The 25,514-nt window shown below is 41.6% G+C and overlaps 1 protein-coding gene across 1 annotated transcript in view; it reads right to left on the bottom strand.

Annotated features, from left to right (window-relative positions):
- Nucleotides 1-23,851, bottom strand: part of ABHD5 (abhydrolase domain containing 5, lysophosphatidic acid acyltransferase) — a 51,922-nt gene extending 28,071 nt beyond the window's left edge. Inside the window, exon 1 of the mRNA XM_007445704.1 lies at nt 23,770-23,851. Coding sequence (XP_007445766.1) covers nt 23,770-23,816 — 47 coding nt within the window. The 5' untranslated portion in view covers nt 23,817-23,851. The remainder of the gene's footprint in view (nt 1-23,769) is intronic.
- Between the last annotated feature and the right edge of the window lie 1,663 nt (nt 23,852-25,514).

The following is a 25,514-nucleotide window of genomic DNA, read 5'->3' as shown; positions in this document are numbered from 1 at the left end:
AACAAACAAATGTCAACGCAAAAAGATCAGTCAAGAAAAGGGTAATCAACAGAATGAACAATTTAGGAAGGTGATGAAAAGCACTGTAACTCACATTTTTTCTCATATATATAAATTTTTCCTTTTTATGTGCTAGTCAACTTTCTTCTTGTCTCTTTATCTTCAGATATAAAAACTTCCTAGTAAGGTCCATAAGTAAGCATGTATATATGTATGTATGTATGCATGTACACACACACACACAAACACAGGATTAAAGGACAGGACTATAAGCAGATGTATTTGGTCAGGTTTTCATGGCATGTGGGTTATACTATGGAGATATTATGTGAATAAAAGAATGTCGGGGTTCCAGTTCAAGATGGAAGATCCTGATCTCACCTCCTCCACACTCACACTGAAATCTACAGCTACACATTCAACAATTTCCTCTGACAATAACCTAAAAACTGGCAGAGCAAGGCCCTCCACATCACCCAAACCAGAGAGAAACCACATTGAAGCAGGTGGGAAAGGCTGAGACACAATCTCACCATAAACCCCACCCTGGTGCAGCGACCCACAGTCGGGAGGGAACTCAAAACCCAGAGCTTCTCCCTGAGGAGCAAAGGGCTCATAACCCACATTGGGCACCCCTATTTTTAAGACTGGCAGCTGAAAGATGAGCCCCCAAAATGTCTGGCTTTGAAGACCAATGGGGCTCAAGCCCATGAAACACATGGGGTGTGGCAAATCGAAGAATGGCTCTTAAAGGGCTTGTGTGCAGACTCACCTGCACCAGGGCCCAGCACAGAAGCAGCCTTTTGAAAGCACCCGGCCTTTACGTGAAAGAGACTAATTTCCTAATTTTAAAGCAATGGCTGAAGGAGCAGGGGCCTACTGGGATGCTCTCCAGGGATGGAGACTGGTGGACACCATCTTCCTGCTCCCCCTCTGCCATTTTGTTTGGTGACCCAGTTTTTATGTTTGCTACCCAGAGGACACCCCTTGATCACCTGGCTCTGGCAGTCAGAGGGACTTATGTTCCTGGGTCCCATGGGACTGTAACAATCAGAGAGACGGTTCTTGGCAGACTGCCACTCTCAGGACACCACACAGACAGTTAACAGAAACACATCCCTAGTCTCTCTGAGAAAGTAGCCTATTTATTTGTCCAGGAGTTTTGGCCTTAGAAGCAGGTTTCTGGTTTGGCACACATTAACGACTACAGAGGTGCTTTCATGGAACAGAGGCTGGGAGATGCCATTTTGCACTCACCCTCTGCCTTGCTATAGCTCACCAATATCTCCCAGAAAGGAGCTTGTATACTCCTCTGGAGCCCTGATTTGTGTGACTGCTGCCCAGGCGATGCCTCCAAACCTGGAGGCCAGCAAGGCTTATGGCTGTGGTCCCACAGCAATATATATATATATATTTGCATTATTTAAAAACTGATACCTAAGGTTTTGGCTTCCATTCAGCCTGAATCTAGGTGCTGACTGAGATACTCCCCTTTGGGACACTGGCCTTGGCACATCCTCAACTACTGGGAACCAGTAAAAATAAAATAAGCTTCTTGGACAATCACAAAGGTTTGAAAGACATGAAGAGCTAGGGCAGGGTTAAACAATAAGGTTTATCTCCTATGGTCAACCCTTTAAGACTGGGAGAAGTGGTTGTTTTTCATCTATTGCACAGAAACCAACAGAGAATCAAGCAAAATGAAGAAACAGAGGAATGTGTTCCAAACAAAAGAACATGATAAAACCCCAGGAAAAAAGAAAAAAACCGCTAATGAAACAAAGATAAGTAATGTACCTGATAAAGAGTTCAAAGTAATGGTCGTAAAGGTGCTCACTGAACTTGGGAGAATAAACACGGTGAGAATTTTGACAAAGAGACAGAAAATACAAGAGAGTTCCACAGAGAAATCACAGAACTGAAAAATATGGACTAAAAAATACACTAGATGTGGGAATTCCCTGGCAGTTCAGTGGTTAGGACTTGGCACTCTCACTGCAGGGGCCCGGGTTCAATCCCTGTGCAGGGAACTAAGATCCCAAAAGCCACAGTGTAGCCAAACAAACAAATAAACAAAACAAAACACTAGGTGAGTTCAACATCAGACTAGATAAAGCAGAAAAAAAGGATCAATGAACCCAAAACAGGGCAGAGGAAATCACCCAAACAGGGCAGGAAAAAGAAAAAAGAATGATAGAAAAAAAAATAAAGATACTATAAGGGACTTATAAGAAAACATCAAGCTGAGTAATATTCACACTTTAGGAGTCCCAGAAAAAGAAGAGAGAGAGAAAAGGGCAGAAAACTTATTTTAAGAAATAAGGGCTGAAAACTTGCCTAACCCGGGAAAAGAAAAAGACATCCAGATCCAGGAAGCCCAGAGAGTTCCAAATAAGATGAACCTAAAGAGACCCACACTAAGACACATAATTAAAATGCCAAAAGTTAAAAACAAGGAGAGAATCTTAAAAGCAGAAAAAGAAAAATAATTTTTTATACATAAGGTACCTCATAAGTCTCTTGGTTGATTTTTCAGCAGCAACTGCAGGACAGAAGGGAGTGGCATGATATATTCAAAGTCATGAAAGAAAAAACATTTCAAACCAATAACACTTTAACCAGCAAAGTTATTCAGAACTAAATAAGAGGTAGAGTTTTCCATACAAGCAAAAGCTAAAGGAGTTCATCACTACTAAACCAGCCTTACAAGAAATGTTAAAGGGATTTCTTTAAGCTGAAAAAAACCAGCACTAATTACTAACCAGAAAACATAATCAAAGTATAAATCTCACTGGTAAAGGTAAATATACATAAAGGTAGTGCACTAACCACTACTAAAACTAGTATGAAGATTAAAACACAAGGGACTTCCCTGGTGGGACAGTGGTTGGTTAAGAATCCACCTGCCAATGCAGGGAACACGGGTTCGAGCCCTGGTCCAGCAAGATCCCAAATGTCGCAGAGCAAATAAGCCCGTGCGCCACATCTACTGAGCCTGCACTCTACAACCCACGAGCCACAACTACTGAGACCATGTGCCACAGCTACTGAAGCCCGCACACCTACAGCCCCATGCTCCACAACAAGAGAAGCCACCGCAGTGAGAAGCCCATGCACTGCAATGAAAAGCCCACGCACCGCAACAAAGAGTATCCCCCACTCACCGCAACTAGAGAAAGCCCACATGCAGCAACGAAGACTCAACATAGCCAAAAATAAATTTTAAAAAAAACAACAAATAAATTTATTTTAAAAAAATGATTAAAAGGCAAAAGTAGCTAAATCAAGTGAACAACCTAACTTTATACCTCAAGAAAAATCTCAAATAAACAACATAACTGTACACCTCAAGGAACTAGAAAAGGAAGAAACAAGGCCCAAAGTTAGTAGAAGGAAGGAAATAACAAAGAGAAAAAATAAGTGAAACAGAGACTAAAACAACAATAGAAAAGAAGAGTGAAACCAAGATCTGGTTCTTTGAAAAGATAAAACTGACAAACCTTTAGCTAGACTCACTCAAAATGAAAAATGAAAAAGGAAGCATTACAACTGACAGCACAGAAATACAAAGAATAATAAGAGAGCTACTATGAAAAATTACATGCCAACAAATTGGACAACTGAGAAGAAATGGATAAATTCCTAGAAACATACAACCTTCCAAGACTGAATCAGGAAGAAACAGAAAATCTGAACAGAATGATTACTAGTAAAGAGATTGAATCAGTAATTTTAAAACTCCCTACAAAGAAAAGTAAGAGACCAGACAACTTCACTGGTGAATTCTACCAAACATTCAAAGAAGAATGAATACCAATCCCTCTCAAACTATGCCAAATAACAGAAAAGGAGCCACACTTCCAAACTCATTTTACAAGGCCAGCATTTCTCAATACCAAAATAGACAAGGACACCACACAAAAAAGAAAATTACAGGTCAATATCACTGATGAACATAGATGCAAAAATCCTCAACAAAATGTAAGCCAACTGGATTCAACAATACGTATATTAAAAGGATCACATACCACGATCAAGTGGAGTTTATTCCAAAGATACAAGAATAGTTCAACAATCGCAAATCAATGTGATATACCACATGAATAAAATGAAGGATAAAAATCATATGATCAAGAGAGACCTTCAAGATGGTGGAGGAGTAAGACATGGAGATCACCTTCCTCCCCACAAATACATCAAAAATACACCTACATGTGGAACAACTCCTACAGAACACCTACTGAGCGCTGGCAGAAGACTTCAGACTTCCCAAAAGGCAAGAAAATCCCCATTTACCTGAGTAGTGCAAAAGAAAAAAGAAAAAACATAGACAAAAGAATAGGGACGGACCTGCACCTCTGGGAGGGAGCTGTGAAGGAGGAAAAGTTTCCACACACTAGGAAGCCCCTTCACTGGTGGAGATGGGGGGTGGCGGGGCGGGGGGAGCTTCGGAGCCGCGGAGGAGAGCGCGGTTTCCACACACTAGGAAGCCCCTTCACTGGTGGAGATGGGGGGTGGCGGGGCGGGGGGAGCTTCGGAGCCGCGGAGGAGAGCGCGGCAACACGGGTGCGGAGGGCAAAGCGGGGAGATTCCCGCACAGAGGATCGGTGCCGACCGGCACTCACCAGCCCGAGAGGCCTGTCTGCTCACCCGCCGGGGCGGGCGGGGGCTGGGAGCTGAGGCTTGGGCTCTGGAGGTCAGATCCCAGGGAGAGGACTGGGGTTGGCTGCGTGAACACAGCCTGAAGGGGGCTACGATGCCACAGCTAGACAGGAGAGAGTCTGGGGAAAAGTCTGGACCTGCCAAGGAGGGAAGAGACCACTGTTTTGGGGGTGCACGAGGAGAGGGGATTCCTTCCCCGTGTGCCCACAGAAGGCAGAGCACCGCCTAAATGAGCTCCTGAGATGGGCACCAGCCACAGCTATCTGCTTAGATCCCAGATACAGGCATGAAACGCTAATGCTGCTGCTGCCACCAAAAATCCTGTGTGCCGGCACAGGTCACTACCCACACACCCCCGGGAGCCTGTGCAGCACATCACTGCCAGGGTCCCAAGATCCAGGGACAACTTCCCCAGGAGAACACACGGTGCGCCTCAGGCTGTTGCAATGTCATGCTAGCCTCTGCCGCCACAGGCCCGCCCCGCATTCCAATTATGACTACCGTACCCCTCCCTCTCCCTGACCTGAGGGAGCAAGAGAGCCCTAATCAGCCGTTACTTTAACCCCCTCCAGTCTGGGCAGGGAATAGATGCCTGAGGGTGACCTATACACAGAGGCAGGGCGAAAACCAAAGCTGACCCCAGAAGCTAAGCAAAAAAGAAGAGAAAGGGTAATTTCTCCGTGCAGCCTCAGGGTTGGCAGATAAAACCCCACAATCAACTTGATGAACCCTGCACCTGTGGAATACTTGAATAGACAATGAATATTCCTAAAACGGAGGTGGTGGACTTTGGGAGCAACTGTAGACTTGGGGTTTGCTTTCTGCAACTGATTTGTTTCTGATTTTTATGTTTATCTTGGTTTAAGTTTTAGTGCTTGTTATCATTGGTGGATTTGTTTATTGGTTTGGTTGCTCTCTCTTATTTTTTTATTTTACTATTTATTTTCTTTCTTTTTTCTTTTTTTTCTTCCTTTTCTTCTGAGCTGTGTGGCTGGCAGGGTCTTGGTGCTTCACCCGGATGTCAGGCATGAGCCTCCAAGGTGGGAGAGCTGAGTCCAGAAAGACCACCAGAGATCTCCTGGCCCCACATAATATCAATCGGCAAGAGCTCTCCCAGAGACTCTGTCTCAACGCTAAGACCCAGCTCCACCCAACGGCCAGCAATCTCCAGTGCTGGACACCCCATGCCAAACAACTAGCAAAACAGGAACACAACACCACACATCAGCAGAGAGACTGCCTAAAGTCATACTAAGTTCACAGACACTCCAAAACACACCACCAGACATGGCCCTGCCCACCAGAAAGACAAGATCCAGCCCCAACCACCAAAACACAGGCACCAGTCCCCTCCCCCAGGAAGCCTACATAAGCCACTGAACCAACCTCACCCACTGCGGACAGACACCAAAAACAATGGGAACTACGAACCTGTAGGCTGTGAAAAGGAGACCCCAAACACAGTAAGTTAAACAAAATGAGAAGAAAGAGAAATATGCAGCAGATGAAGGAGCAAGATAAAAACCCACCAGACCAAACAAATGAAGAGAAAGTAGGCAGTCTACCTGAAAAAGAATTCAGAGTAAGGACAGTAAAGATGATCCAACATCTTGGAAAGAAAATGGAGCAAATACAAGAAACGTTTAACAAGGACCTAGAAGAACTAAACAGCAAACAAACAATGATGAACAACACAATAAAAGAAATTAAAAATTCTCTAGAAGGAATTAATAGCAGAATAACTGAGGCAGAAAACAGAGAAGTGAACTGGAATATAAAATAGTGGAAATAACTGCTGCAGAGCAGAATAAAGGAAAAAGAATGAAAAGAATTGAGGACAGTCATAGAGACCTCTGTTAAACACACCAACATTCAAATTATAGGGGTTGCAGAAGAAGAAGAGAAAAAGAAAGGGCCTGAGAAAATATTTGATGAGATTATAGCTGAAAACTTCCCTAACATGGGAAAGGAAATGGTCAATCAAGTCCAGGAAGCACAGAGAGTCCCATACAGGATAAATCCAAGGAGAAACACGCCAAGACACATATTAATCAAACTATCAAAAATTAAACACAAAGAAAAAATATTAAAAGCAGCAAGGGAAAAGCAACAAATAACATACAAGGGAATCCCCATAAGGTTAACAGCTGATCTTTCAGCAGAAACTCTGCAAGCCAGAAGGGACTGGCAGGACATATTTAAAGTGATGAAAGGGAAAAACCTACAACCAAGATTACTCTACCCAGCACAGATCTCATTCAGATTCGATGGAGAAATCAAAACCTATACAGACAAGCAAAAGTTAAGGTAATTCAGCACCACCAAACCAGTGTTACAACAAATGCTAAGGGACTTCTCTAGGCAGGAAACACAAGAAGGAAAAGACCTACAAAAACAAGCCCAAAACAATTAAGAAAATGGTAACAGGAACATACATATCAATAATGACCTTAAATGTAAATGGACTAAGTGCTCCAACCAAAAGACTGGCTGAATGGATGCAAAAACAAGACCCATATATATGCTATCTAAAAGAGACCCACTTCAGACCTAGGGACACATACAGACTGAAAGTGAGGGGATGGAGAAAGATACTCCATGCAAATGGAAATCAAAAGAAAGCTGGAGTAGCAATTCTCATATCAGACAAAATAGACTTTAAAATAAAGACTATTATAAGAGACAAAGAAGAACACTATGTAATGATCAAGAGGTCAATCCAAGAAGAAGATATAACAATTGTAAATATTTATGCACCCAAGATAAGAGCACCTCAATACATAAGGCAAATGCTAACAGCCATAAAAGGGGAAATCAACAGTAACACAACCACAGTAACACAATAACGGCCATAAAAGGGGATATCGACTTCAACACCCCACTTCCACCAATGGGCAAATAATCCAAAATGAAAATAGACAAACACAAGCTTCAAATGACACATTAGACCAGATGGACTTAATTGGTATTTATAGGACATTCCACCCCAAAACAATAAAATACACATTCTTCTCAAGTGCTCATGGAACATTCTCCAGGATAGATCATATGTTGGGTCACAAATCAAGCCTCGGTAAATTTAAGAAAACTGAAATCATATCAAGTATATTTTCCGACCACAATGCTATGAGACTAGATATTATGAGAAAAAAACTGTAAAAAATAAAAACACATGGAAGTTAAACAATATGCCACTAAATAACCAAAAGGTCACAGAAAAAATCAGAGGAAATCAAAAAAATACCTGGAAACAAATGACAACAAAAACATGACGACCCAAAACCTATGGGATGCAGCAAAAGCAGTTCTACGATGAAATATTATGCAATACAATCCTACCTCAAGAAACAAGAAAAATCTCAAATAAACAACCTAACCTTAAAACCTAAAGCAATCAGAGAAGGAAGAACAAAAAACCCCCAAAGTTAACAGAAGGAAGGAAATCATAAAGATCAGATCAGAAATAAATGAAAAACACATGAAGAAAACAATAGCAAAGATCAATAAAACTAAAAGCTGGTTCTTTGAGAAGAATAACAAAATTGATAAACCATTAGCCAGACTCATAAACAAAAAAAAAGGAAAGATTCAAATCAACAGAATTAGTAATGAAAAAGGAGAAGTAACAATTGACACTGCAGAAATAAAGGAACATGAGAGATTACTACAAGCAACTATATGCCAATAAAATGGACAACCTAGAAAAAATGGACAAATTCTTAAAAAAGCACAAACTTCCAAGACTAAACCAGGAGGGAACAGAAAATATGAACAGACCAATCACAAGCACTGAAATTGAAACTGTGATTAAAAATCTTCCAACAAACAAAAGCCCAGGAGCAGACGGCTTCACAGGTGAATTCTATCAAACATTTAGAGAAGAGCTAACACCTATCCTTCTCAAACTTTTCCAAAATACAGCAGAGGGAGGAACACTCCCCAACTCATTCTACGAGGCCACCATCACCCTGATACCAAAACCAGACAAGGATGTCACAAAAAAAGAAAACTACAGGCCAATAAGACTGATGAACATAGATGCAAAAATCCTCAACAAAATACTAGCAAACAGGATCCAACAGCACATTAAAAGGATCATACACCACGATCAAGTGGCATTTATCCCAGGAATGCAAGGACTCTTCAATATATGCAAATCAATGTAATACACCATATTAACAAACTGAAGGATAAAAACTATATGATCATCTCAATAGATGCAGAAAAAGCTTTCAACAAAATCCAACACCCACGTATGATAAAAACTCTCCAGGGCTTCCCTGGTGGCGCAGTGGTTGAGAGTCCACCTGCCAATGCAGGGGACACGGGTTCGTGCCCCAGTCCGGGAAGATCCCACATGCCGTGGAGCGGCTGGGCCCGTGAGCCATGGCCGCTGAGCCTGTGCGTCCGGAGCCTGTGCTCCACAACGGGAGAGGCCACAACAGTGAGAGGCCCGCATACCACAAAAAAAAAAAAAAAAAAAAAAAAAAAACTCTCCAGAAAGTAGGCACAGACGGAACTTACCTCAACCTAATAAAGCCCATATATGACAAACCCACAGCCAACATCGTTCTCAATGGTGAAAAACTGAAACCATTTCCTCTAAGATCAGGAACAAGACAAGGGTGCCCACTCTCATCAGTACTATTCAACATAGTTTTCAAAGTTTTAACCACAGCAATCAGAGAAGAAAAAGAAATAAAAGGAATCCAAATTGGAAAAGAAGAAGCAAAACTGTCACTGTTTGCAGATGACACGATACTATACATAGTAAATCCTAAAGATGCCACTAGAAAACTACTAGAGCTAATCAATGAATTTGGTAAAGCTGCAGGATACAAAGTTAATGCACAGAAATCCTTGGCATTCCTATACACTAACAACGAAAGATCAGAAAGAGAAATTAAGGAAACTATCCCATTCACCAACGTAACAAAAAGAATAAAATATCTAGGAATAAACCTACCTAAGGAGACAAAAGACCTGTATGCAGAACATTGTAAGACTCTAATGAAAGAAATTAAAGATGATACAAACAGATGGAGAGATATACCATGTTCTTGGATTGGAAGAATCAACATTGTGAAAATGACTCTACTACCCAAAGCAATCTACAGATTCAGTGCAATCTCTATCAAACTACCAATGGCGTTTTTCACAGAACTAGAACAAAAAATTTTACAATTTGTATGGAAATACAAAAGACCCCGAATAGCCAAAGCAGTCTTGAGGGAAAAAAACAGAGCTGGAGGAATCAGACTCCCTGACTTCAGACTATACTACAAAGCTACAGTAATCAAGACAGTATACTACTGGCACAAAAACAAAAATACAGATCAACGGAACAGGATAGAAAGCCCAGAGATAAACCCACACACATATGGTCACCTTATCTTTGATAAAGGTGGCAAGAATACAATGGAGAAAAGACAGCCTCTTCAATAAGTGGTGCTGGGAAAACTGGACAGCTACATGTAAAAGAATGAAATTAGAAACTTCCTAACACCATACACAAAAATAAACTCAAAATGGATTAAAGACCTAAACGTAAGGCCAGATACTATAAAACTCTTAGAGGAAAACATAGGAAGAACACTTTATGAAATATATCACAGCACGATCCTTTTTGACCCACCTCCTAGAGAAGTGGAAATAAAAACAAAAATAAATAAATGGGAGTAATGAAACTTAAAAGCTTCTACACAGCAAGGGAAACCATAAACAAGACGAAAAGTCAACCCTCAGAAAGGGAGAAAATATTTGCAAACGAAGCAACTGACAAAGCATTAATCCAAAATATACAAGCAGCTCATGCACCTCAATATTAAAAAACCAAACAACCCAATCCAAAAATGGGCAGAAGACCTAAAGAGACATTTCCCCAAAAAAGATATACAGATTGCCAACAAACACATGAAAGGATGCTCAACATCACTAATCATTAGAGAAATGCAAATCAAAACCTTAGTGAGGTATCACCTCACCCCAGTCAGAATAGCTATCATCAAAAAATCTACAAACAATAAATGCTGGAGATGGTGTGGAGAAAAGGGAACCCTCTTGCACTGTTGGTGCAAATGTAAATTGATACAGTCACTATGGAGAACAGTATGGCGGTTCCTTAAAAAACTAAAAATAGGGCTTCCCTGGTGGCGCAGTGCTTGAGAGTCCGCCTGCCGATGCAGGAGACGCGGGTTCGTGCCCCGTTTCGGGAAGATCCCACATGCCGCGGAGCGGCTGGGCCCGTGAGCCATGGCCGCTGAGCCTGCGCGTCCGGAGCCTGTGCTCCGCGAGTGAGAGGCCCGCATAACGCAAGGAAAAAAAAAAAAAAAAACTAAAAATAGAACTACCATATGACCCAGCAATCTCACTATTGGGCATATACCCTGAGAACACCATAATTCAAAAAGAGACATATACCACAATGTTCACTGCAGCACTATTTACAATAGCCAGGACATGGAAGCAACCTAAGTATCCACTGGCAGATGAATGGATAAAGAAGATGTGTCACATATATACAGTGGAATATTACTCAGCCACAAGAAGAAACGAAATTGAGTTATTTGTAGTGAGGTGGATGGACCTAGAGTCTGTCATACAGAGTGAAGTAAGTCAGAAAGAGAAAAACAAATACTGTATGCTAACACATATATATGGAATCTAAAAAAATGGTTCTGATGAACCTAGGGGCAGGACAGGAATAAAGACACAGGTGTAGACAATGGATTTGAGGACACGGGGAGGGGGAAGGGTAAGCTGGCACAAAGTGAGAGACTGGACATATACAGACTACCAAATGTAAAACAGATAGCTAGCGGGAAGCAGTTGCATAGTACAGGGAGATCAGCTCGGTGCTTTGTGACCACCTAGAGGGGTGGGATGGGGAGGGTGGGAGGGAGACGCAAGAGGGAGGGCATACATGTATATATGTATACATATAGCTGATTCACTTTGTTATACAACAGAAACTAACACATTATAAAGTAATTATACTCCAATAAAGATGTTTTAAAAAATCATAGGATCACCTCAATAGATAGAGAAAAGGCATTTGACAAAATTCATCATCCATTTATGATAAAAAAAAAAGTCTCAACTAAGTTGGTACAGAGGGAACATATCTCAACATAACAAAGACCATATATGACAAGCCCACAGCCAACATCACAGTTAATGGCAAAAACCTGAAAGCATTTCCTCTACGATTAGGAGGAAGGCAAGGATGCCCAGAATTGCCACTTCTATTCAACATAGTATTAGAAGTCCCAGCCAGCACAATTGGGCAAGAAAAAGAAATAAAAGGCATCCAAATTGGAAAAGAAGAACTGCCACTATTTGCAGATGACATGGTGTAGTATATAGGAAACAATAAAGACTCCACCAAAAATTAAAATAAAAAACTGTTAGAACTAATAAACAAATTCATCAAAGTTGCAGGATACAAAAATCAATATACAGAAATCTGTTACATTTCTATACACTAATAATGAAGTATCAGAAAGAGAAATTAAGAAAACAATCCCATTTACAAGTGCATCAATAAGAATAAAATAACTAGGAATAAAGTTAACTTAGGAGGTTAAAAGTCCTGTACACTGAAAACTGTAAGACACTGATGAAAGAAATGGAAGAAGGCACAAAGAAATGGTAAGATACTTCATGCTCATGGATTATTAGAATATTGTGAAAATGTCCATATTAACCAAAGCAATCTACAGATTCAATGTAATCCCTATCAAAATTCCAATGCCATTTTTTCACAGGAATAGAACAAACAATTCTAAAATTTGTATGGTACCACAGAAGACTGCAAATAGCCAAAGCAGTCTTAAGGAAGAAGAACAAACCTGGAGGCTTAACACTCCCTGATTTCAAACTATATTACAAAGCTATAGCAATTGAAATAGTAATGGTGCTGGCATAAAAACACAAACAGAGATCAATGCAACAGAACAAAGAGCTCAGAAATAAACCCACACATATATAAATTAATTCATAACAAAGGAGCCAGGACTATTCAAGGGGGAAAGGATGGTCTCTTTCGTCAATGGTGTTGGGAAAAATGGAGAGCAACATGAAAAAGAATGAAACTCAACCACTATCTTATATCATACACTTAAGATGGATTATAGACTTGAATCTAAGACCTGAAAGCATAAAACTCCTAGAAGAAAACAGTAAGCTACTTGACAATGGTCTTGAGGATATTTTGAATCTGACACCAAATGCAAAGACAACAAAAGCAAAAATAAATAAGTGGGACTACATCAAATTAAAAAGCTTCTAGGGCTTCCCTGGTGGTGCGGTGGCTGGGAGTCCACCTGGCGATGCAGGGGATGCGGGTTCGTGCCCCGGTCCGGGAGGATCTCACGTGCCGTGGAGCGGCTGGGCCCGTGGGCCGTGGCTGCTGGGCCTGCACGTCCGGAGCCTGTGCTCCGCGGCAGGAGAGGCCACAGCAGTGAGATGCCCGTGTACCGCAAAAAAAAAAAAAAAAAGCTTCTACACAGCAAAGGAAACCATCAACAAAATGAAAAGGCAACCTGCTGAATGGGAGGAAATATTTGCAAATCATAAATTTGATGAGAGGTTAATACCCAAAATATATGGGCTTCCCTGGTGGCGCAATGGTTAAGAATCTGCCTGCCAATGCAGGGGACATGGGTTCGAGCCCTGGTCTGGGAAGATCCCACATGCTGCACAGCAACTAAGCCCATGTGCCACAACTACTGAGCCTGCGCTCTAGAGCCCGTGGGCCACAACTACTGAAGCCCGCGCGCCTAGATCCTGTGATCCGCAACAAGAGAAGCCACAGCAATGAGAGGCCCGCACACCGCAACAAAGAGTAGTCCCCGCTCGCCACAACTAGAGAAAGCCAGTGTGCAGCAACGAAGACCCAACACAACCAAAAATAAATTAATTAAAAAAATACATATATATATATATACGTAAAGAATTCATACAACTCAATAGCAAAAAAACCAGTCCAATTAAAAAATGGGCAGAGGATTTGAATAGACTTTTTGCCAAAGTTGACATACAGATGGCCAACAGACATGAAAAGATGCTCAACATCGGTAACATCAGGGAAATGTAAATTAAAACCACAATGAGATATTCCCTTACACTGGTTAGAATGGCTATTACCAAAAAGATGAGAAATAACAAGTGATAGAGAGGATATGGAGAAAAGGGAACCCTTGCACACTGTTGCTGCTGGAAATGTATAATGGTGCAGTCATTATAGAAAACAGTATGAAGGTGCCTCAAAAAATAAAACTACCATAGGATCCAGCAATTCCACTTCTGGGTATTTAACTGAAGAAAACAAAAAAATTAACTTGAAAAGATATATGCACCCCCCATGTTCACTGAAGCATTACTTACAATGGCCAAGATATGGGAAAAAAAACCTAAGTGTCCATCAACAAATAAATGGATAAAGAAAATGTGTATGATACACAAAATATATACATAATGGAATAGTATTCAACCATAAAAAAGAATGAAATATTACCATGTGCACAACATGGATGAACCTAGAGGGTATTATGCTAAGTGAAATAAGCAGAGAAAGACAAATTCGTATGATCTCACTTATATGTGGAATCTTTCAACAACAATAAACTCAGAGATAAAACAAACTGGTGGTTGCCAGAGGTGGAAAATGGGTAAAATGGGTGAAGGGGGTCAAAAGGTAAGAGCTTCCAGTTACAAATAAAGTAAGTTATGGGGATGTAATGTACAGCATGGTGACTATAGTTGATACTGTACTGCACATCTGAAAGTTGCTAAGAGAGTAAATCTAAAAAGTTCTCATCACAAGAAAAAAATTCTGTAACTATGCATGGTTAAGTAGACTTACTGGGATGATCATTTTGCAATATATAAAAATATCAAATCATTATATTATACCCCTGAAACAAATATATGGTATATGCTGCCAGTTTCAAATCTTCTGAATTAACAGGAGATAAGACCTCTAGGCATCTCTGACAAATGTTACCTGTAACTTATTATCAAGGTATCAAGATAACAGAAAACATTACTACTATTAGTTTATTGTAAATATATAAACTATTTACAAATTATCAAGGAAAAACAACTCAAGCCTTCAGCAATGAAATTTTCAATTTATTCAACAATTTTTTCAATTGTTGAAAACAGCAGTTTAACAGGCAACTAAAAGGAAAGAATCTCATGATCTTTGGAGCTCAAAATAAAAAAAGTCCTTGACAACATGGTCATCAGTGTCTATGTTCGGCCACAAATATATGAACTAGTACCTACAGAAAGTTACTTACTCAATCTCATCAATTTTTTTCAACAAATATCCCTCAAATAATAGCACAGTTCTTGGCCAAAGAGAGTCAGAGATCAGTACAACAACAAATCAAAGTGAAACGAACTATAACCTACTACTGTTCCCACTTACATCATAGACATGTTGGGGCAGAGAAAACACAAATGCAATCTTTGTTTCAGTCTTCAAAAAAAATAATATTAAAAAAAATTCAGTCTCTGAATACCTACTACACACAAGGCACTAGAGTTTAAAATGTGATATATCAGCCGGTAATACAGGTCTCATGCCTACCTCCACCTATTTACCACTCATGACAAAACCAACTTTCAAAGGATAGGATTGTCTTGTCTATGCATTTTGCCTCCTAGTGATTGGCTTAACTCAAAGAGAAGGGGCAAAACAATGTTTTTATGTTTGCAAGGCTACTGTATTACATTAAAAATTCAACCACAAGAGGCACCAATACTCTCCAAGTTTTTACAGCAGCTTTTTCATCAAAGTAGATAATTTTTTTTTAAGTGGAGCTTTTCTAAAGTATATTTAAACTGAAAAATCTATATTTAACAAAGCAGTAAAATATTTTATTTTCACTGTTAACGGAACTGTAAAGATACCTCTCCCCTAAGCCACGATAATGTTTCTATCTAATCGGTTTTTGCCTTAACCAAATGACAATGTTTTATATAAACTGCCTTTACTTCTTTCTTAGAGTTATTATTCTATAGGATTGAGTGTTAGCACATAGTAGGTTCAAAGGAACATTTTTAAAGAGTGAAAAGCAAGGGTCTATCTTTTCCACCCTTTAGGTTATCACCCTTTGTTCACTGAGTTCCCACACCTTAGCTTGCAACCTCTGTTGCTTCAACCCTCTGAAACAGCGGTCCCCAACCTTTTTGGCACCAGGGACCAGTTTCGTGGAAGACAATTTTTCCATGGACCGGGGTGGGGGGGGGTTGTGGGGGGGGGGGGGGGGCGGCTGTTCAAGCTGTAATGTGAGGAATGAGGAGCAGCAGATGAAACTTCGCTCACTGGTCCACCGCTCACCTCCTGCTGTGCGGTACCAGTCCGCAGCCCGGGTGTTGGGGACCCCTGCTCTAAAACACCCATCCAACCTCACTTCCTGTCTTTGGAGTAAATTGACCTCATCTTCAAAGAAACCCTCTGCCTCTTCCACAAAATCTCCTATGCCATTCAGTGTTGTTCTGCATTTCTAGGCTTAGTGTGTGGAAGACTGGAACTAAGGACATGAGACTGGAAATAAGGACACAGACTGAAGTTTGTCAGATATCCAGCCATACTTCTGAGGTCACAAAAACCAAAGTAAAAATTAAATTTACCAAGGCCATAATACAGTGAACAAGATACAGGGCTGCCTCCTCAGAACTTTGGAAAATACACAGAAAAGCAAAAATTAACTTCTCTAATTTATTTAAGCAGATCAACAATAAACACCATCATATACTGCTGAGGCCCTAACTTCAGAAGAGAAGAAAGGTGTCAATCACAACGTAAAGATAAGCCATTCACTACAGGAACTATCTATCTATGGCATCAGGAAGGCTTACCAATGTGCACCAAAAGGTTTTCTACACTGTCCATTTGTTGAGAACTGACCTCATTAGGAAGGCTGACGATCTAAGCCCTAAAGCATCTTATCAAAAAACTAAATAATCTTGCTTTATAACCTGTAACAGATATAAGGAATCTTTTTAGTGAGCAGACTTCTGAGTAAGAAAAGCTTTAAAACACTACACTAAAGGTGGCAACTGTAAGGAAGCCAAACAGGATGTGCTTAGCATATTAACAGAGTTTATTAACTTAAGAATGTAATTTTAAGTATCCCGAGTTTGAGAGATAAAACTGAATATTTTTTCCCTTCACTTTTTTTTTTAATTAATTTATTTTTGGTTGTGCTGGGTCTTTGTTGCTGCACGCAGACTTTCTCTAGTTGCAGCGAGCAGGGGCTACTCTTTGTTGTGATGCACTGGCTTCTCATTGCGGTGGCTTCTCTTGTTGTGGAGCACGGGCTGTAGGCGCACGGGCTTCAGCAGTTGTGCCGCGCAGGCTCTAGAGCGCAGGCTCAGTAGTTGTGGGGCATGGGCTTAGCTGCTCCACGGCATGTGGGATCTTCCCAGACCAGGGATCGAACCCATGTCCCCTGCATTGGCAGGAGGATTCTTAACCACTGTGCCACCAGGGAAGTCCTCCCTTAACTCTCTACGTAATCTTTTGTTAAAAAAAAATATCATTAACATTGTACTTGTATCCTAGGACATCAACATGTAAATTGGCTAGTAATTCCTGTTTTGTTCTCTAAGGCATTTGACTATCTATAGTATTACTAAATCTGATTTGCACAATCTGTAAATATTGTGAAACAGTGAAAGGTTTCAAAGTATTCTGAAGAAAATATACAGAAGTCTGGTCAATTTCCACACACTCTTGGCCACTTAAATAACATTTCTAATTAGGTTATAAGTAAAGAGGATTTCATTATATTACAATTTTGTTTAAAATGGCCTCCCTCCCTATATTGGTACTGTCAAGAGAGAAAAACTATGTTTATTACTGCTCTGTATATAAGCTATTCTAAGCACTCTATGCACAGTAGTCTATCTCATTTAGAGAAACTATGAGGTTTTGATTTTATTATAAATATCCAAATTTATTAGACATATGAATATACACATTCCTCTGAAATAATTCCTCAACCAATGAATGACCGAAAACTTCCAAGCTGAAAATGATAACACACTTGGGCAAATAAAGACCTTCTTTCCTGGGAAATGACTTCTTAAATCCTATCCTGGAAAAGAGGAAGAAAAAAAAAAATAGAGTATGTCTCATACAATCATAATTTAAGTGACTAATATCCCATTTTATTTTAAATAAATAATACTAGTGATTCAAATTATCACAACCATTAGACCAATGACAACACAGGCCCTCTAGTATATTTTAACACGTTAATTAGTATTCTTTTAACTATTTTTCATTTCTAACCTGTAACTTTTACTTTTACTATTATTTTTTTCTATTTTTTAAGAAATTTTTATACTATTTTTAAACATTACTGTCCTAACCTGTGACTTTTAAAGACCTAGAGTTGGAGAATTGGTGTTTTAGACATAGCCATGTGCTGGTAATATTTTCCCCCAATTGTTTCCTACCTTCTCGCACACAGTAAACAAGCCATTCTAGAATCAGACACATCATCATCCAACATACATAATTAAAGAAACTACAAGTGTACTTTTAGATTTACATTGTTAAATAAATCCAAGTGACATTTTGTGTTAATTCCAAAATAAGTTCATCCACTAGATAAAGAAAATTAAAACTAAAAATTCTAAGTCTCAAGCTGAATAATAAGTTTTAATAAAATCATCTTTCTATACAATTTTTTTTATGATTCACGATCAGGAGTGAGAGATTATAGAACTGTGGAATCAGACTAAATATCTAACTATACAATGTTTCTGAATGGCTATTATAAATAATACAGACTTTAAGGACTCATTCAGAGACACATTTGATTCTGAAATGTATTATTCAGTGTTGTTTTTACTAAGTGTACCATACATGGGACTTTTTTCTTGCGGTACGCGGGCCCCTCACTGTCGTGGCTTCTCCCGTTGGGGAGCACAGGCTCTGGACGCGCAGGCTCAGCGGCCATGGCTCACGGGCCCTGCTGCTCTGCGGCATGTGGGATCTTCCCGGACCAGGGCACGGATCTGTGTCACCTGCATCGGCAGGCGGACTCTCAACCACTGCGCCACCAGGGTAGCCCCTACAATCTTTTGTTAAGTTCTTTGTCATAGGAATGAAATCTGCATTTGCTGGTCTGTAATTGGCATTTTGGAGAACAGGCAAAACAGTGAAGCATGGTTCCCTGTTGGTTTATCCAAGGTCAAGGAAAAGAATCATATTCCCAACCCCTCCAATATAATTTAAGTTCATGATCCTAATGGCTCAAACTCGTCCTAGTCAAGTTCAAACTTTGAATTTCTTACGAATATATCCATTGATGTCCTTTGGATATTTTAGGATTAAAAAATTTAAATCACAAACTGCAAAATAAATAATCAAGTACTAGGTTTTTGATCTTAATATTTGTGTCAGCCTAAGTTTACAACAGTTGAAGTGTTTGATTCTTAAAAATGTATTGAAGCTTTCTATTTGTAAAGCCTCTTTAGGTTCTATCAGACATTTGAATAAGACAAAAGCTTTGTCCTCAATGAGCTGACAAACAAATATAGAAAAACTATACTACAAGACATGGTGGAGATGCCATGAAGAAAGTTTTGGAAAATACCATGGACCTTTAGAGAAGGAAGATCACAATCTGTTTTGGGTCAGAGAAAACAACTTGAACCAAGTCATGGGGAAAAGGGAAGTGAGCAAGAAACATGTTTAGGAAACAATGAAAGACACAGCTTGGCCAGAGCCCAGTGCACAGGGAGGAAATAAGACTCCAAAGACAGGAGCCATGCTGCCTGTAAAGGGCTCTGAAGTCAGGCTGAGGACATATATGTAATAAAGCCACTGTGTGTGGCTGTGCTACAAGCAAGACTCTGCCTCTTGGGGGTGTGAAAGTAACGAATAAATTACACTGAAAGCATAGGGACAGAACATATTACTAAAGCCTGCAATAAATCAGAAAAGGGAGTAACGGGGATCTGAACCAGGTGGTCCCCAGGTGACAGTGGGAATGGAAAGGTGATGCTGCACTTAAAATCTACTGCATGTGGTAAAGGAGTTGGTATTTGGAGCAATGAAGGCAGGGGAGGGGGAGTGGGAAGCCGGTGCCACAGTTCTTAGTCTGGATGACCAGAAGAAACTAAATACCTAAGTGCCCTAACAAAAATAGGAAGTCAAGGGGAAGAACTGAGCTTTTTGTATTGTTAGTTCAGGGGAAGGCAGTGCAAGTGAGATTCTGGTCTGGACTTGTTACATTTGAGGAATCAGTTGCAAACACTTGGCACACAGAAACATCACTAGAGTACTGAAGAAGGCTCCATCCTGAGGAGATTTGAGCCCTCTCCACAGACAGGATAGTTAAAAGGAGTGTGAGTAAACAAGGCAAAAATGAAAACATAGATGGAGGCAGATTGGAGAATGACTCCATTTAGAGAATGGGGGGGGCAAATAAAACTAACTACTGATCTCAGGTAAGACAAGAAGCAAAATGTCGGAAGATGGCTCTTATCAGACATTCGCTAGAATGTCTGATCAGAGTCTCAAAAGGGAGTAGCTATCTTTAGTGTCAAACACTAAAAAGGACCCAAGAAATATAAGTATTGAGAAAAATAAAAGTCCACTGGGATGTGGCACTGAGAAGTTCTGTGATGTTTAAGAAGTCAGGAGGTAACGACTTGGAAAGGGGAGATGGCAATAGAGACGAGTCACTTATCTTAGAAGTCTTTTAAAAGATGGGAGAGTGGACTTCTCTCTCTTATTTCCAAGGCAAAGAAATACAGTAAAACTCTAATCAAATCCAGTAGTGCAAACCCACTGGAGGGGAAAAAAAAAATCCCTTATTTATTACTATTTGATGATTTCCACGGTGTGAGTACTACCACCATGGCTGATTTCAAGATGCCAATGGTTGGCAAAATTCCTGAAAATTTAGCAATAACTCTGGACCACCACTGCAAACTGCTACTCTGTGGTCTACTGTGCAACTCAGCAATTCCGTGACAGCCTTCCTCTAAACTCAATTGATACTTAATTATTCTCTGGGACAACCTTGCAGCAATTTACAGAAATCTACCCAACTCTTGTTACATATTGCTTTCTCAACCGTATTACAACTGAAAAGGGTTAGATGTTGAAAGCCAAATGGCTCCCAGGCATGCCTGTCTTCACTAAGAAGGAAACAACAAGAATTATATACTCCAAAAAGCCTTCAGGTGACCTTTTTTATAATTGTTTCCTTTGTTAATGTCATCACCCCTTATAAATCTGAGATGTCTTGATAATAGGGAACTTGATTCAAAGACCAGTTTTCCCACAATCCACTTGGCTCTTGGGATAGTTCTATTGCTGATCAACCAATTAAAAAAAATTTTTTAAGTGAGCTCTGTATCAATGAAGGATTAAGTAATGAAGTATCAGTGGAATAAGCAAAAGAAACATGAACCAAACATCCTAGTAGGCCCAATCATGGTGAGAGGCAGCAGAGATATGTGAAAGCTCCTTAGACTAAATCCAGACACCTAGGGGGCTCCAATCCATCCCTGCTACTTGCTGGTGGGATGCTAGCAGCAGTCCCAGTTGCAGTTCCACCTGAAAAATGGGAACAGTAATACCTAGCACACAGAGTCGACCTTAAGGTTTCATATGAACACATTAGGGAACACCCAGCAGGAACAGGTACTTGCTTGGTACAGTTCACAATGCCATATCAGTTTGTACACTGGACACTGATCAAGTGTATCACCAAGAGCACCAAGGAGGCCCACCTCTGACAAGGGACTGCGGCTGGTTAGCTGCTAAGGATAGTTTATAGTCTGTCCCCAGTGACCTCCTGCTATCACCCAAAATCACAAATTCCTTTCATGGTTGTGCCCCGGACTCCCAAGTCCCACAACAACATGGAGGCCAAAGAGTCCTCCTAAAAGCAATCTGAGAGCCAAAAATGTTGTGACAAAGGAGAGGGTAACAAGCTAACAGGTTCTGACTTGTATTCACACAGCCTGCAGCATCTTACATCAACAAGGAAGTTCATCAACAAACCAAAATAATGGACCTATTCATCATATAAACAAAACTCAAGAGAAGAACCTAGTTTCTAATATTTCACAACTCTTCCTCTCTGTCATCTTACCAAATACCCCTGTCTGTCATGATACTTTATATTCCCTTCTGTCATTTAGTTTTTCATATGCTAATTTCTCCTGACATCTGAAATAGAATTGTTGTCAAAATATTAAACATATATGGGGGGGGTAGCATAGAAGTTTATTTACTTTCCAATCTGAATGACTGGCCTTGAGAAATACGGCAATAATGTTCATAGCAATTTAATTTTTCCACTAATTAACTGCTACTCATCTACTGCCAAGTGCATAAAGTTACAGGTAGAAAAGAATAATACAAACAGTATATTTGTATATCAAAAAGTTTCCCATTAGAACCCTCCTAAACTGTTGATGGGAACGTAAATTGGTGCAGCCACTATGGAAAATAGTACGGAGATTACTTAAAAACCTAAAAATAGAGCTACCATATGACCCAGAAATCCCACTCCTGGGCATATATCCAGAAAAGATGAAAACTCGAATTTGAAATGATACATGCACCCCGATGTTCACAGCAGCACTATTTACAAGTGCTGGAAGACATGGAAGCAACCTAAACGTCCATCAACAGATGAATGGATAAAGAAAATGTGGTATATATATACATTGTGTGTGTATATACACACACACACACACAATGGAATATTAGCCATAAAAACTAATGAAATACGACCGTTTGCAGCAACATGGATGGACCTAGAGATTATCATACTAAGTGAACTAAATCAGAGGAAAACAACTATCACATGATACCACTTACACGTGGAATCTAAAAGAAAATGATACAGATGAACTTATTTACAAAACAGAAGCAGATTCAGATATAGAAGACAAACTTATTACCAAAAGGGAAGCAGGGGAGGGATAAATTAGGAGTTTAGGATTACCAACTACACACCACTATATATAAAATAGATAAACAACAGGACCTACTGTATGGCACAAGGAACTATATTCAATATCTTGTAATAACCTATAATGGAAAAAAATCTGAAAAGAATATATATATATATATATATATATATATATATATATATGTGCACTGAATCACTTTGCTATACACCTGAAACTAACACTACATAGTAAATCAACTGCACTTCAATAAAATAAAATTTTTTTAAAAAAAGCTTCCCGTTAGACATCTGTCCCCCCCACTTCCATAAAGTTTTCTACACATAATGTGTCTTCTGAGAAGCAAACGCACACATCTCTCCAGTAACGCCAGAACACCTGGAAGCAAAGGAACATCTCCATTTGAGAGATTACTGACTCTGAATTCGCTACCCATATCGTGTTAATTTTCTTTCTATAAAGCATCTGTAAATTAAACGTCCTCTGAAAGCTCAAGCCACGGACTCACTCCCCCAGCCCTTTCCCCCATTCTGGGCTCCACCTTCCCCCGACACTCCCTTCCCTCCCGCGGCTTCCGGGGTGAACCTGGGCTCGCCATCCTACACTGTCCCGAGAAAGCGCCGCCCCTTCCTCAGGCTCCCGAGACGCTCCGCCGGGTGGCACTTTCGTTCTCGCCCCGGGCTGGACCGAACACAGCGCAAACCTGAGGTCCGAAGCCGCGCTCGGAAGTGGACAGAGTGAGTCAGCCGTTTCCCATGACTAGAGTCAGGTGCAGGGACGCCAGTCAGCACTCGCGGGCCGCGCTGGGGGCAGGGCTGGGGTCCGCAGCCGTCTCTGCCCGGAAGGAGACCTCAGCGGACGACCAGCCCGGACTGAGTGCCTGGTCACCCCCGCCGCCCGCCCCGCCGAGCCGCTGACACGACCCCGCGGCGGCCCCTCCGCGCGGGGGTCAAGCGGCCTCCCGGCGCTGCCTGGGTCACACTCAGACCCGAAGGGCGCCCGCCGGGAGCAGAGCGAGGCCAGGGCTTCTCGTCCCGGCGCCGCGCGGATTCGCGCCGAGGCCGGCCGACAGAACCGCCGGGCGAGTTAAAGAGTCCTCGGCGCTGCCCGCGCGCCCGAGCCTGACGTAGCCCCCGCCGCACTTACTTCTCACTAGCGTCCACAGAGTCCACCTCCACCTCCTCAGCCGCCATGGCCGCCGTCGCCGCGCAAGCTTCCGGCCGTACTTCCAAGCCGGCTAACAGGCCGACTGGGAGGCCGGGACCCGCCGCCGCCCTTAAGGCCACCGCCAGCGTAGGCGTCGGCCGCCCCATCGCGTGACCGGGCGGTGCGGCCGCGCGCCTGCGCGTGCCGGACCATCCTGCCCCCCCCCCACCCCCAATCCACCAGTCACGCATGCGTCCTCCCGTCCGACGCGCTCGGGTGTGGGCGCTAGGCGGGGCAGTCAACCTGGGGGAAACGAGACTCACCCGGCAGAGCTAGGTGGTAACTAACATCAATAATAACCGTATTAATGCATCATCCGCTGATATTGATTGTCAGGTGCTGGGCACTGGACAGGCACCTAGCAGTTCCCTGGGGAATGAGGCGCGACCTTGCCCTGAAAGAGCCCATCTAGTATTCGATAGATGCTAAAATAGCGAATGGAAATGCTGTAATGGAGGAGCTGTGTGGCCTGCCGCCGGCCCTTCCTCGCAGGTGGGTGGCCTAGTGGAGAGGGCGACCTTTAGTCAGTTGATATTCACTGATGTGTGGGACACTACTCCAGACCCTGGAGTTACTGTAGTGACCAAAACCAGCAACTCCTATCCACCCCGCGCTGTGTACACACGGGAGGAGTGTAAAGAGTCAGCATTTAGGTACTTAAGAGTTCTTGAGAGGACATCACTAATGTAAATATCAACACTTCTTGACCTGTTTTCAAGTCTTTTAACCGTCAGATACTACCCGCTTTTGTATTTATATCAGTTCCTGCCATTCATTCATTTGTATTTACCGTCTGCCTACTACGTCCCCACTCTGTTCTAGGCGCTTAGAAACAATGGATTGATGTAGGGCTCGCTCCTTTGCGGAGCCTATGCTAATATATTACCCTTTATTTTATTTTAGTTTTTATTATTATTATTATTATTTTTTGCGGTACGCGGACCTCTCACTGTTGTGGCCTCTCCCGTTGCGGAGCACAGGCTCCGGACGCGCAGGATCAGCGGCCATGGCTCACGGGCCCAGCCGCTCCGTGGCAGGTGGGATCTTCCCGCACCGGGGCTCGAACCCGTGTCCCCTGCATCGGCAGGCGGACTCAACCACTGCGCCACCAGGGAAGCCCTACCCTTTATTTTAGACGCAGTTCATCCCTCTCCTTCCCTAACTCTCCTCACTCTCTGCAGCCTCTTTTTCTCTCCTCTGAGTCCCCCTAACCCAGACAGTTTCTGTCACTCATCTGACACTCAGATTCTCAGCGTCTACTTGTTGTGGCTTTTTAATGGACATTAATCAGTATTCTTCCAACTACACTGGAAGTTCCTTGAGGATAGGGATGGTGTCTTCTGTGACTTAGGGGGGGAAAAAAGCAACTCATAATCCCTTGGACATAGCAATAACTAATAAATATTCTTATTGTATTTGATCCAATTTGTAAGTATGTTAGGGAAGACTAGGACATATGAAAACATTGTTCCAGGAATTCATGGTGTTGCCAGAGACCTGCAGTGTGTCTGCAGAAACTGACTCTCGACTATCTCCACCTATCAGACCATATCCATACTGGGGGCACCTCTTTCTACGTGGGCCAGACAGGTAATTGAGGACTCTACTGCATGGAGTACAGTCCCAGCCCTGTGGTACTGAGTCCAGTATCAAAACCTAAGAATATGGCAGCAACTCCTGCAGCA

This window comes from Lipotes vexillifer, unplaced genomic scaffold (assembly GCF_000442215.2).
Source record: "Lipotes vexillifer unplaced genomic scaffold, Lipotes_vexillifer_v1.1 scaffold1136, whole genome shotgun sequence".
NCBI classification, from domain to species: Eukaryota; Metazoa; Chordata; class Mammalia; order Artiodactyla; family Lipotidae; genus Lipotes; species Lipotes vexillifer.
Note: the sequence above shows the minus strand (reverse complement) of the source record. Positions and strands in the feature narration are given on the sequence as shown.